Source organism: Lissotriton vulgaris, chromosome 10, assembly GCF_964263255.1.
Source record: "Lissotriton vulgaris chromosome 10, aLisVul1.2, whole genome shotgun sequence".
Taxonomy (NCBI): Eukaryota; Metazoa; Chordata; class Amphibia; order Caudata; family Salamandridae; genus Lissotriton; species Lissotriton vulgaris.
The window spans coordinates 1055925800-1055940004 of record NC_141698.1 but is presented as its reverse complement, the minus strand read 5'-3'; the positions used below and the strand labels follow the sequence as shown (position 1 = coordinate 1055940004).

At 37.3% G+C, this 14205-nt stretch overlaps 1 protein-coding gene across 1 annotated transcript in view; it reads right to left on the bottom strand.

The window, feature by feature from the left end:
* GADL1 (GAD like acidic amino acid decarboxylase 1) overlaps positions 1–14205 on the bottom strand; it is a 686124-nt gene that overhangs the window by 379039 nt on the left and 292880 nt on the right. Inside the window, exons 7-9 of the mRNA XM_086942110.1 lie at positions 9407–9486; positions 9226–9280; positions 227–343 (exon numbers count right to left, since the gene is read on the bottom strand). Coding sequence (XP_086798236.1) covers positions 227–343; positions 9226–9280; positions 9407–9486 — 252 coding nt within the window. The remainder of the gene's footprint in view (positions 1–226; positions 344–9225; positions 9281–9406; positions 9487–14205) is intronic.

Below are 14205 nucleotides of genomic sequence, written 5' to 3'. Positions count from 1 at the left end.
TACTTCTCACTGATGCTGCTCTTTAATGTTCAAAGGGAAGCACAGCAAAACTTAGCACCGACTCATCCATGTCCAGTGACCAACAGAAGTGCAATTTGTGTGCTGGGATGATCGAGGTGACAGGTTAGTTGAACCGGAAGGATAAAGAGGTTGAGGAAGGTGCAGGGTTGCCACAGATGATACGCTTCAGCGGCACACAATCTGCCTTAATGACAAAACCACTTACATCAACATGTAGCCAAAGTCCATACTTTTCACAGACATCTGCTATTTTATCCAGAGGATCAAAGGCTCCCAGTACCGTGGTTCCTGCTGTGGCACTGACTAGGAATGGTGTTGCCCCCTGTGGAATGATCAGAAACAGAGAAGTCACTTGCAATGGCCACTCATATACATACACAATAGAATAAGAAAATAGCACAGAAGAACCTTGAATAAAAAGGATCCTATATACAACAGACTAGCCTTGGCCTCAGAGAGGTTAGACTGTCTTGTCTTCAAAAAGGTAAACTTATAAATATCAGTCCTGCATTAATAAAGGAGGTTCCTTGGATTAAAACTGACAATGCTTTTCAGGTGCATGAGTTCATGTATGTGATGGTTTATTCCTGGTTACCTGGCCTAATTTATAAAGGGTCTTGCATCTTTATGATATGCACTGTACTACTAGATTGTTTAGGTGTGTGGTGTTCTCCATTTAAAGCTGCAACTAAATAAATAAATAAAGCAAATAGAAAGCCAATGCCACAGATAACCACTTTTCCAGTGGTACAGGAAACAGACTTGATTGTAGGAGTGACTATTTTTTTATGTGGCACCAACGCTCCACAATATCGCTAGCCATGTGTTTTATGATTAGGATAATGCTTATTTCATCAGTTAATAAAACAACCACCCCACAGTTAATACATTCTATTGGAGTGTTGTTGCTAGAGGGCAGCTTGATTACTCCATAAGAGGAGTGTGGGATGTGACATGTATGTGTGTGCTTGTATGTCTATGATCAGGCGTCTGAGTATTCAAGTGAGTAGACTTCTATTTCTGGAATTCAGAGTGTGATTAGGAGTGTAGCTTGGGAATAGTAGGTTAAACAGAGGATATGCTTGAGAGCAAAGCAATTTTGACTGCCTCACAGGGAGGCATGAGACAATTATGTTATACTTGTATAACAATCTACATGTAAAATGGTTGCATATAGTTATACAAACTCCTCAGCTCCCAATAGGCACATTTATGCCACTCAGTGCTTCAAGATTAAAGGATGCAGTAGAAAGCACCATCACATGCTAACATCATTTGCTCAACTGAAGATTAATACTGACAAATACCTTTCCTTTTTAATGAGATATCACAGAAAGAACACATTTTTCATTAAATTGTTGTGGAAGTTTCATTTTTCAGCTCTGTCTGTAGTAAAAGGTTTGTGTTCTTTGTTTCGGATAAATGTTGAACCAGTTTAAATATGTTGCACAAACCCAACAGTTTAAATGTGTTGCACAAACCCAACCTTGAAGGTGATTTTGAACTCTATACTACTACCACCAACTAACCTTTTTATAGCTTTTGGAAATAGGGTAATATTAGCAACTTTTTTTCATTGTTACGAAACCTAGAATATTGCTAGGCACAAAATTAATTGATTAGCTCTAGCCTTGACATGAACCTTCTGGATCGAACTTTGATTCAACTGCCAAAATTGAACATAACATCATTTTGAATGCTTTCTCCTAAAAGGTCTTTATTTTTTTTAAAACAATCATGCATCAGCAAGTAAAATGAGCTAATAACATGAATAAAACTCAGCATAAGAAAGGTCAGGGATTTGAAGTGGTGTAATTGATGTGAAGAATAGATAACACATTCCAAAGGTTCTTATATGATTTAAAAAAGAATCATAATTGATAGTAAGAAGTTTTGAAAGTGTTTTTAAGAGTTTCTAAAAAGAAAGATACAGTAGACTCAGATTTTGTAGGTGGTATGCAACATGTTGAGATTGTTAAAAAAAATTTAAATTTCAGTTTAGAAATTTAGAAAGATAAATAATCAAAAGCGTTTCAACATAATTATTTCTATCTTATTTTAAAATCAAAATACCTTTGCAATTTTCAAAACTCAACAATATGGTTTCTAATTCAATTTTTGAATGCCCAAATCAAAATTTTAAAGTTCTAAAAAGTGACTCAAACTTGTTTTAAACTTTTAGGAAAGTTTGATCGCACAGTAGTAAATAAATTCAACTTCTTTAAAATACACCTCAAAAATAGACCTTAAGTAAAAATGTCCAAACTTTAGTGTTACAAAACTATTTTTAACATAACACTTAGCCAAGTCTAAAATTCTATCCTTTTAGCTAAATAATCCATCTATTATTTAACAATGCCAAACTTATTTACCAATGCTATGTGTAGAATGTCTAACTAAACATTTTAAACTCCTAGAAAAATCTAATTCCTGTTAAAAAGCATCCTAATGGGGGTGTGGTTTAGGCACAGGGGAAGTTGACTGCCTAAAGATGGAAGCTTGGCGTTGCGTCACAGGGCCCATTTCTTCGCTGAAGTCAGCATGGAGACTTTCTTCTGGTTAAGAAGAAAATGTGGACTCCTTAATTTAGGAGGTGAGAAGGGCGTTCTTTTCAGAAGAATGTACTGACCACGTGCATGCTTTTCCCATTTTGCCACCCGCTCCGGAGCTCTGTGAGAAGAGCAAAAGCCATGATGAACGGCTTTCTCACAACACATGTTGTGCACTGATGTATTTACCTTGCAGCACATTCTACCAAAAAGGAACATATTTATTTTCTCAAGAATTATTTTGCATGAATAACAGGAATGGCACCCTTGAAGTATTCATCTTTCTTATTTATTTACTCTGCTTAACTGATGCTTGTAGCAACAATCTTGTGTGGGCAAATATAGGAAAATGAAATGGCTTTACAAGTTTCAAATGAGTAACTTACTCTGCCATTCCATGACCCTCTCCTTTTTATTCAAATACATTAAAACCAGCAAGAGACTTAAGCATTATCCTCCCTCATCAGATAAATTACCATCACCCATCTCTCTGGAAATGTTCTGGGACTGCATGCTATGGCTTGCGTCATCCTTGCTCCTTCACAGTGACATTTCAAATAACACTATAACGTTTGAAGATCTATGAAACTTATAAAATTCCACCAATTACTTGCGTCTGACAAATAGATACTGCAGGACCTTTCCATTGTTGAGACTTTTCATTACACATATCTTTAGTACTTGGAGTTTCCTCCTATGATTATAGTTCTGAATTAGTAGTTTTATGTTAGAACATTTTGGTTTACCTATGTTTTTCCTGATAATATGTTTGTATGTTAACTCCTTCTTTTTGTCTTTTTTGCTCAGTTTTCTCTATTTCTGTTATCATGCTCCATTGTTGATGTGTGATGCTTCATAAATGTGCCATTTTATTTCTGTGTAGTCTCCATCCCCACCTCTTTTTAGTCAATGTATCAAAGTTTGTTAATTCAGTCGTAGCTTGTTTAATATGTTCTGTCTCTATCTTTTCTATCTTATTTCTCTTGTTTTGTCCTTTGTCCCCTCTTCTTTTTTGATCGTTTCATGTTTTTCTCTCCTAGTCTCTCTCTTCTCCCTATACCCTGCTTCTTCCTTGGGTTCTTCTTGTTTTCTTCCATAAATCATTTATAAGCTCTTTGAGGTCTGCTTTCAGAAGCTACGTTTGTGTATTCTCACATCATTTAGAGTATTATCATGGAACGTTAACATATTTTATGAATCCCATCAAGCGACAGAGAGTTCTACCTCACCTGGCTAAATGCAATCCGGATATGCCCTATTACAAGAAACACACCTCACAGAAATTGAAGCTTTGAAACCTAAATGGGGATGAGTAGGCTCTATCTTGGTGTCCCTGTCGTTGCATAAGAAAAATGGAGTGGTTATCTTATGCAATAAAAAACTAGATTTTATTGTGTTATCTCAAGAAACTGACAAGGAGGGCAAATGGATTTTAGTTTTTTTCTTTAGTAACAACATTCCTATAATAGTGTTTAATATTTATGGGCCTACCCAAGTGGATTATGACTTCTGGCCTGTTATAAAAAACAATTCTTCTGTATGATGATTCGTACTTCATTTTGGGATGAGACAGTAATCAGATTATTGATTCATTTCTGGACCCACACTCTTTAATTAGCACATAAAATGCACAAACAATTTTGTTCTACTGTCTCCCATACCACTCTCTTTGATTCCGGGAGGTTATGTCACCATGCTTCCAGAGACTATTCATTCTACTCTCCAGTTCATGGATCACTCACTAGGCTAGATTATATATGTTTAAGCAAACACTTGTCACAATGACTTGTCACTGCTAGTATTGGTCTCATTGTGCTTTCATATCATGTCCCATTGATTACAGATACAGATTTGATTCCTGCTACTGCTTCCTGCTAAATGAAACAGATGGAGGTCTAACAATTCTTTAGTGAAAGACGTACAATTTTCTTCTTCTTTTCTCTCCTTTGAGTCTTATTTCTTTTTACCTTAATTCAACCCCGGACATGTCCCCACAGCTTTTCTGGGACACACTTAAGGGAGCTGCAAGGAGCGTTATCATTGACTTTGTTTTCCGGAAGAATCGTATACAAGATAAAAAGCATTAAAAGTGATCGTCTTCCTTTAAAATGTTAGAGGCCCAATATTATTCTTCAATATCCGAAGCAAGCTTACAAAATGTAATCAAATTCAAATCACATTTCAATGAAAATTCTACGAAGCAGGCTTCCTCCATATCACCTAAGAGCAGTGCTCTCTACTATGGGGGTAATCACAAAGTTAGGAAAGTATTGGCGACAGATTTCAAAATTAAGAAACAGCGTTCTCATATTGTCTCTGTTTCTAATACTGACGGTGTTTCACTGTTTAAAGATGAAGATATTTTACGAGAATTTGTAAAATTCTACACTTATTTTTATATGCAAGAGGCCTCACTCCGGAAACCACATATTGCATCCTACTTTCAACAAATTCAGGACTACCAAGCTGAACATGTCTGCCCTAGAAAGGCCCTTAGTGCACTCTCTCTCCTAAAAAAAGGCAAATACCTGGTCCAGATGGATTTACTTTTGAATTTTTCCTTCACTTTTCTGGCCTACTAATTCCTAAATTGCTACAAGTCTTTCATTCTTTCTCTACTTCTGGGTTGCAATCTGGTTCATTTCATCCCAAAGGAAGGCAAAGGTAAAGAATGATCACCCTATATCTCTTGTTAATTTCGATTATAAGATCTACACTAAAGTATTAGCATTACATTTAGACCCTCTCTTTCCACAAACGATTGGGAAGGAACAGGTGGGGTTCATTAAAGGCAGATAAGCCTCCAACAACACATGTCTATTCTTCAGTGTTCTGAGGAAATCCTCTGCAGTCAATTATTTTTTTAGCCGCTATAATGATTGACACAGAGAAATCATTTGATAGAATTAATTGTGATTTCTTGCTTCAATCTGTGCAGCAGCATGGTTTTGAGACTAGATTGATTTCTTTAATATATGCCTTTCCTAGAGTATTGGTCCTGGTTAATGGACAGACAGCCCAATATTTTGTTCTAGGGCAGGGTGTGCGTCGGGATTGTCCTTTATCGCCGTTAATATTAATCTTAGCGCTAGAACCCTTTCTTTTCCATATCTCACACAACCCATTTCAATGTGGTGATAAGCAGTTCAAATTTGTGGCCTATGCTGATGATATTCTGTTTTTTATTTTGGATACGGATTGTACTATACAGATCTTCTTATGGATCAGCTTCTGGATATAAAATCAACCCTGAGGAATCAGAGGTACTTCCACTTATTAACTATTGCTTTACATATTTTTTTACCTCCTCTGGATTTCAATGGACTACTATTAATTACCTAGGTATTTGGTTTACAAAGGCTATCCCCAATACAGTGCGTCCCAACTTAAAAGAGGGTTTGAGTAAAATCGAATCTCTCCTAACCTCTAGAAATCCACTGCTTCACCTTCATAGGAATTAAAAAGACAATCTCCGCTATATTGTTACATATAGTTTCAGTGATACTGGTACATTTCCCTTTATTGTTTTTAAAAAAGTGACTCTATTCTTTCCCGATTTTTATAGCAGCATATAAAATCTAGGATATTGTTATTAAAATTCCAAAAATCTAAATTGTAGGGTGGGATGAACTTTCCCCACTTCCATCATTATCACCAGGCCATTTGTTTATGACAGGTGGCTTTGTGATCTCAAATTTGTGCCTCTCTTTTCTCTCCATTGTGGCTTGGAATGGAACGGCCACTGCACCTCCCTTTTACTCCACCGAAAGTTATCTCTTTTACTTTCCTCTTTCATCTGATGGCATCAACATTTTTTAAACGTACTTATTATTTATTAAAATCTTCTTCTTGCCCTGGTGAAATCTCTTAGGGTGCCTTTTCACACTGACCTTTGTGGAATAACAAGTTGATCAAACATAGAAATAAATCTTTGCCCTGTAAATCTTGGAGAGACCAGAATATAATTTGGGTCGCTGATTTCTTTCAGAATAGTACACCAATCTCTTTCCCACAGTCTCAGCAGTCTTTTAAATGAATTAATTCCAACCAGTCTCGCTTTAACCTTTTGTTAAATAAAGTATTAGATGTCTTTCTTTCCCAGGACGATAACAATTTTTCATTTTCTTCTGATCTGGAATTGTTAGGTCTTTTAGTTTCCACTCCAAAAGTTTCTCAGATCTATAAATATCTTTCCCTTGTTAACTCGCAGATTTCCAAATCTAGAACTGAAAAACTTTGGTAAGCAGATTTGGATTGTACTTGGTCAAGTATGTTTTAGATTACATTTTGGGGGGAAATTTATAAAACATCTAGAGCAGCAAACACAACCCAAACTCTGTGTTTTTGTTTATAATAGGTCGTACATTACTCCGTCCCTTCCCAGAGGCCGAATGCTAATTGTTGGTCCTGTAACAAACCTAACAGTGATTTAATGGAACTGTTTGTCTGGTGCCCAAATACACTTTCCTGTTGGCACAAGGTCTGGCAGCAAATCAATGCAATTTTTCACAGTCATTATCCTTTTAAGATTATCTACCTATTTCTTGGCAGTGTAATTGATGTCAATGATGCTCCTGTATTTTTTTTAAAAAAACTGTTGGACTTGTTACTTGCTGTTGCTTTTCAACAAATGACTATATATTGGAAATATTCTGCCAATGTTTCACCTAGAGCTCAATGATATAGTATTTGTTCTCATCATAAATTGGATAGTGCTTTTAAGTTGTCTAATGGTTATAAAGTTAATAGTGATTTGTTTTGAATACCTCTTATGCCTTTTTTAGATTGTAGTATTAAACAGCTACCAGCCACTGTTTGTTTATTATCAGAGAACTTAAACCCACATTGAACTCCCTGATTCCAAATTAAATACTTATTTTCTTTAGATTATATATTGATAAATGGTTTATATTTGATAATCTTTCGTAATGGTCCCCAGAGTGTTATTGTGTTTCAGAATTATTAATAATATGATGCATGTTTTTATATTATATATTTATTCCGTGCAATTCCTCTCCATCCCCTCTTTCCAGTTTCTTCCCCGTATTCAAAGATGCTAACTTGTTTTAAAATATGGCATTTTTGGTACTTTTGCTTCATTCATTAGATAGTTTATATTGCAATGTATGATTTACAAATTTCCTTTTTTCCCTTTTATTGATTAAATATTAAAAGAGGTTTTTTTACAATGTAATGTATGGTTCTCAAATAAAGCCTCCTAATAACATTTAAAGTCCTAAATTGAATTTGTTATCAATAAGTGCAACTTTGTTACATACACAGGCATTTTTAAAAGTATCAAAGATTAAAACAGAGGAAAACTTGTCTAAGATATGTGTGGAAGATGCTTTGCCTGAATTGAGAGTTAATCTGAAGCAACCATCTTTTCTTTCATTCTTGGATTGTTTGATTAGCAACAGTTTGTTAGTGTTGCTTTCTAAATTTCGTAAGTTAAACATTTTCACAGAGTGGATTAAAATTCCAATTAACAATTATCTAATAGGATCTCAAACCCAAAGTAATTTGCATTGTCAGGAGAATGGTAAAAAGCACTGGGACAGACAGAGGCACAATAATAACAGATGTCCTATCATTTCAAGAGAATGGAAGAGAGACACGAAATACAGCACAACAATACAACATGACATTCATCAATCTCATAATGCACATTGTTGTGTTCAACTGTCAGCTTGACAGAATTCTTTTTTCGTTGAACAACATCAATTACAGAACTCTCACTATGAAAAGGAATCCATTCATTGCCACATACTACCACAACAAAAGTTTAGATACATTGTATCTTTGTCATGATAGATGTGAGTATCAAAACATTTGTTGTTTCAAGTGTTTAGGGATACTTAAATATTTACTTTAAAATACTGAACATTAAACTCAGCATGGTAAAGCTACCAAAGCTTTGCGTACATAGCAGTTTATTTATTTTTTGTCTCTATTCTATGGTGAACAGCAAGCCTCAAAATGTTATGACATTTTAAAGTCATGTGTTTAGCGAAAAGGCCTGCAATCTTTCTACCTGGCCAGAAGTATGATAGATTTGCTTCTGTTGGGTAGCTTCTTCTTCACTAGTACAACATTCAGACCTGAAAATTGATTTAGACAGACACCTCCGGAAGACCTCGCATCCATGTAAGTATTAGGGCCTTTCTACTTGATCACTGTCTTGAGTGATAACCTTTCTATTTACATAGCAGAAATATGTTGTAATCTTGCAGTCGAGGAATAGAATTTGTCTCCAAACATTTCAACATAAACCCACCTACTCTGCTTTATCCTCACAAAAAGTCGACCAGAGTACTCCACTTTGGGGGTTGACAAAGCTTTAGGACACTGTCAAATTAGTACAAGTAGTCAAATTAAGATGGTAGGAGTAAGGGAAACCCAGGAAGTACTTGAGTATTACAAATACGGAGCGTCTTTTCCACATACCAAAGGAAGATACTGGGAGTTTCTGATCCCAACATGACCAATACATCGCAAAAGATGACGAAGGTGAATTTATGGAGTTCCCAAACTCTAATCTGTTCTTGTTTCAATTTCCCTCTCTTGTTTACACACAGACACACTCTCTCTTATTGTTATGCAAGGGAACTCTAGTTTGTTTGAATGATGGCACATCTCTTGTTTACACTCTCACCTCTTGCTTGGCTCGCTGGACCTCTTTCTCCAGTTCCTCAGGTATCATCTTACCTCTAAAGGACACAGATTTTTTGCTTTCAGTTATGTACAAACATGTATTTAGGATTTAATTAAAAAAAACTAACTGACTAGTAGTGATATTTGATTATAAAGGGGAATGTCAGGCTGTGCCTCCTCACCTGTCATCAGCTTTCACAAAGTAAATATTATCGGTACCGATCCCAAGGAAGGATGCAGCTTTCCTCATGGAGTAATGACACTGAAAGACACAGGACAATCAAAGTCAACAAGATGTACAATGGGGTGTGAGTCTAGAATGGGAGAGGTTAACTTATAAGGGCACAAAAGCATCATATTATAAAGACACTTTCTTCTGAAACATTCAACCCTACCAACAAACTATTCCATCTGCATTTCCCACTAAGACCGAGAACAGACACTGCTTCTTTTCTCTTGTGTAAGTCAAGATAGGCTCTCAAGTGGGCAATCACCTTGATTTTCGATCACTGTAAGGCTGAACATGATTTATCACATCCAGAGCCATGCAGCTTCCATTATCTACTGAACCTCAACATCAACCTCATTTTATTTTCCTCATTTATTTGGTATTTCGAAAGTGTAAACCTTGTCATGAGGGTAGTGCTGCACTTTACATTCAAACAGGTACATAAGCCATACCAAAAGAACATAACTGTAACAAAAGTACATTACAGTGAAATGAATGCATGGATGCTCAGCAACAATTGGTACAACATATGTGAAGAAACGAGTGTTAGGCCCAGGTGCAGTAACTCTAGAGGTATACACCATAACAGAGGCAGACATAACTAGGTATCTAGCTGCATGTATTCTTGAAGATGTAACTTGATCAGGTATGTCTTCTATATTTTTCTGAAGGAGAGATGATATGGTGTGAGGCTAAAATGCCCACAATCTAAAGGCTATGCAAGTAAAGCCTAGATAAAGAACTTGCATTGTTGTTTTGGGAATTTCTAGTAGAAGGCACAATTGCCCATTTCCACTCTTTCATGTCCTATGGTGCGTTGAATTTCCATTAGCTGTTATAGTACCCAGGAGCCATATGAGTCATACCTGCTACTTTAAAGTTAACCGAATTATGAATAACTTGTACTAACTGCCTTTCATCAGAATATCAGACTAGAGATCCACTCTACATTAAACCACGCTGTATGGAAAACAAGGGCCCACTTTCTGAAAGGCTCGGCACTACTACTAACAAGATACAAATCATTATTCAGGAAACCTGGCCCTATGTGTCAACCTTCTTACCCTAAGCCTCAGGAAGACTGGATCAGTAACAATACTTAGTTTGTTTAAGGCCGTATCATATACAACCATATTTCCCCAACTCATTGTATTTCCAGAAAAGGCTCAATACAATCTTCCTTTGAAAATAACTTATCTTCTGCCTCTCACATTAGCATTTTCTAATCCCCCAATTTCTTTGCTCTTGTTTCTCCTCTTCTCCCAAACACGTAAGGCTACTATTTATTGCGGCAAGCGTACAGCAGTGGCCAAGAGGTGGTATGTAGTGAAACATAAAGAAAATGTGTAGAAATACTTGATTTTTACTTGATCAGCAGTAGAAAACCTGCCCAATGCACACCATACAATGAAATGCCATTTGTCCCCGCATTGGTATTCTTAGCACAAAGGCAAATGCTTTATCAGTAGGAGCCTAAATGTCCCACAACCCTGCTACAGAAGACTTGATGCTCACTGGAAAGATTGAAAACGTTGCCCTCTTCTGGAGAAAGGCTTCTAAGGCTTCCAGGTGTAGGTCATCAGGGTACCATGATGTACTCACCAGGTGGGAGAACATACACCAATTATAAGGCACTAGTAACAAGGAAGCAAAGTCATACTATCATCAAAGTTAGATCACAACATGACAATTAAGTAATGTCCAAGAAATGTTTCAGAAACTCTGTACAGCATTCTGGGTACCAGCAGTTTTCAACTACAATATTTCATGATCACTATATGTGGACACTAAAATCAATCAGGAACCTCAGTATGATTGATGTGGCTATTTGCTGTGTAGATGCTCGGATGTCTAAGGGAGGATGTAGTATGCATACTTATTTAGTCCATGGCCTTTGGGCTAAGGCTTTGCACACATTGACTGTGGTTTTGGCAAGGGCACCTCCTTGTGATGAGATCTGTACTCTAAATATCCACCTATAATTAATGAAAAGTAGGACTTTGAGGGTCCTCTGCATTGAAGTTTATGAGGGGATGTAAATGTGAGGCAATCATATTTAATTAAAAATGATCAGAGCAGCCCATATATGGCAACCATGGCATCTGTAGCTTTTTTTTCTTGGAGTACGCTCTTTAGGACTTGGAATTTGTGCAGGATTGGCACACCACTCATTCTAAAATTCAACTGCTCAACTCATGCATGAGTCACCTCTTGCCACAAGTCATCCAGTAACACCAACCTTAGTCCCGGATGTAAACAGATGACACTCAGCCTTACCTGTGACTGAAAAAGGGAATGGGGAACTGCAACAATAGCTCTTGCTGCCTGGAACCATAGGAGCTGAAGTAGGGGTGCGTTGGGTTGGGGTATGCTGTAGCACCCAAAAATAATCATGCTGGATTTCAGATAGTGAATGAACAATAAAGAGACAATTTTTTTTTGGTATCTTGTCACATTTGCTTTGTGTTCTAAGACAGAGGTCAAATGTCAGGGTATGTCTACTGACAAATTGCTGCTTATTCTTTTAACATGGAAATTGGTGTTTACTTTTCTGTCTCTGACTAGAAAGGTAAAGGAGTTTATAAAGTGAACTATATGACCATCTTGCTGTGAAAGCTAAGGCTGTTGGATGTCAAACTTAAAACCTATAAATGAACTGTACATATATTTATAAATATACCAGCAGTTCGGAAACCACAAATGAATCACACTTTTTGCAATTCTAAAGTATTTTAATAGGATAAAAACAAATCAACCACTTTGATTGATGATGTGGAAATGATAAATATGAGCTGAAACCTGATTTCCAGACATTATTGTTCGTGCGCTGCATAGTTTTATCAGTAAAACCGAATATCGTACCAATTTAGTGACCATTTCAATGGAAAATGTGCTGCTTGTAAAAGACAGTGTGCTACAATCGCTTGATTTTTTAATATATTTGCAACAATGTGCTCCAAATTCACCACTGGCTAAATACCACACCCATACCATTCTCCTGCTATATGGACGTGGCTCATTTTGTTTTTGTTCTTGTGTGATGCTTGGATGTTTCACAATCCCTATGATGTTAGTGATGTAACATTAATGGCAGCACACTCCCTCTGAAAATTGTTCCAGCACCATATTGTTTTTGATAAAAGATTATCAGTTTGCCTAAGTGGGTCTAAGACCAATGTTCTACTTTGAACCTAAATTTGTATAGAGAGTGACAATAGAATAAACAAACACATTTCAGAATATGCCTGACACTTTAAAACATATTATTCAAGAATACAGAGTTATAAGTGTTTTAGAGGGAAATGAATTGCCACAGATGGAGTCAGATGACAAAAGAATTGATGGTCTGGAAGAAGCTCCTCATGCTCATGATACTGAACCATCTATTGGTTAATACATTAATGCCCTCATTACTATCTCATATACAGTCTTTCAAAAAAGCTCTTTCAAACTACACCTATGGAAAAATGAATCCAGAACTTGTCGACTGTGATGTTAATGACCCATCCCAAATCCCTAGTGAATGCAAAGGGTAAAGAGAATAAGTAGGGTCTGCGCTACTGCATTAACAAGGCAAGTCGCAGAGACTGCTCTACCTTTTGACAATAACAAAAAATGGACATTGTAAGGGCTCCTTCATTGTAGACCTGCACCTAGTTTTAAATTGAAAGTGTGTTCAAGTAACAGAGGTAAAAGCATGTGAATGGGTTTAGAGAACAAACTGGCAGAAATGTTGATAATGGGGCATTGTATGGTCACTAATAGCTTCCTGGAGGCAAAGCAAACTTCTGAACAAGGTCCATTAAAAGTCTGAGTGCTTACTTCATTGTGGGATTCAATGCCTGTCTTGCAGCGAGTTGATTCACAAAGGATTTGATCTGAAGGGTTTGCTTTCAAACGCTATTTCTTTGTGCGTGTGTTGTTACATTCCACCGCCACTGTTGTCACAATTCAGGTTAGTGTACCATCTGATGTGTGTGGTGCTTGCAGAGAAAGCAATACAATTGTGATTGGAACAAGAAAAGGGGAAGAGCAGAACTCAAAACAACATCAGGGCCTGAATGTGAAACAACATGACCTCGCAAAACACCAGCCCCAAACTACACAATAGGAGTGAGCCTGAACCTTTTCATTCAGTTAGATAACAGTGAATGTTTTTCACTCCTAAAGGAAATTGTTAGAAATAACTGGTTATCATGATGCAAACTAAACCACAATGGTTTCTATATATTGGCTGAGTGCTTTCAGAGCTGTATCATGGCAGCTCTTCCAGCCCTAAAAGCAGCCTTCTAGCTTTCAGCCCTCTCAGAAATAACAGAGCTTCCAAATTACCTGTCTGGCCATGCACAACATACAACTCCAGAAATTAATTTGTGCCGCTTGGGGGGCGTGGTCTAGCTGTGCTGCGAGATGGCCGCTCTCTGAGAGGGCTCCGCCGGCTGAGTCATCATCCACCCAAAATCCTTGTACATCAGGCAGAATTAACCCCTTTAATTAGGAATATTTGATTACCCAACACAACATGCGCAGTTTGAGCCCATTTTGTCAGATGCAGGTTAGAAGAATCCGCCAGCTGCGGGCCGTGCCTAGCGGACTCAGAAATGCGAGACGATGGCCACCTGTACGGGAAGATCGACGTGTGGGTCGACACACGGAGCCTGCGCCTGATGGAGGATGATCCTCACCTGCTCATCTGCGACCTGACCAGCGAGGGGCCCGCTCCGTGGAGGGTGAGTGTGGCCAGGATCACGA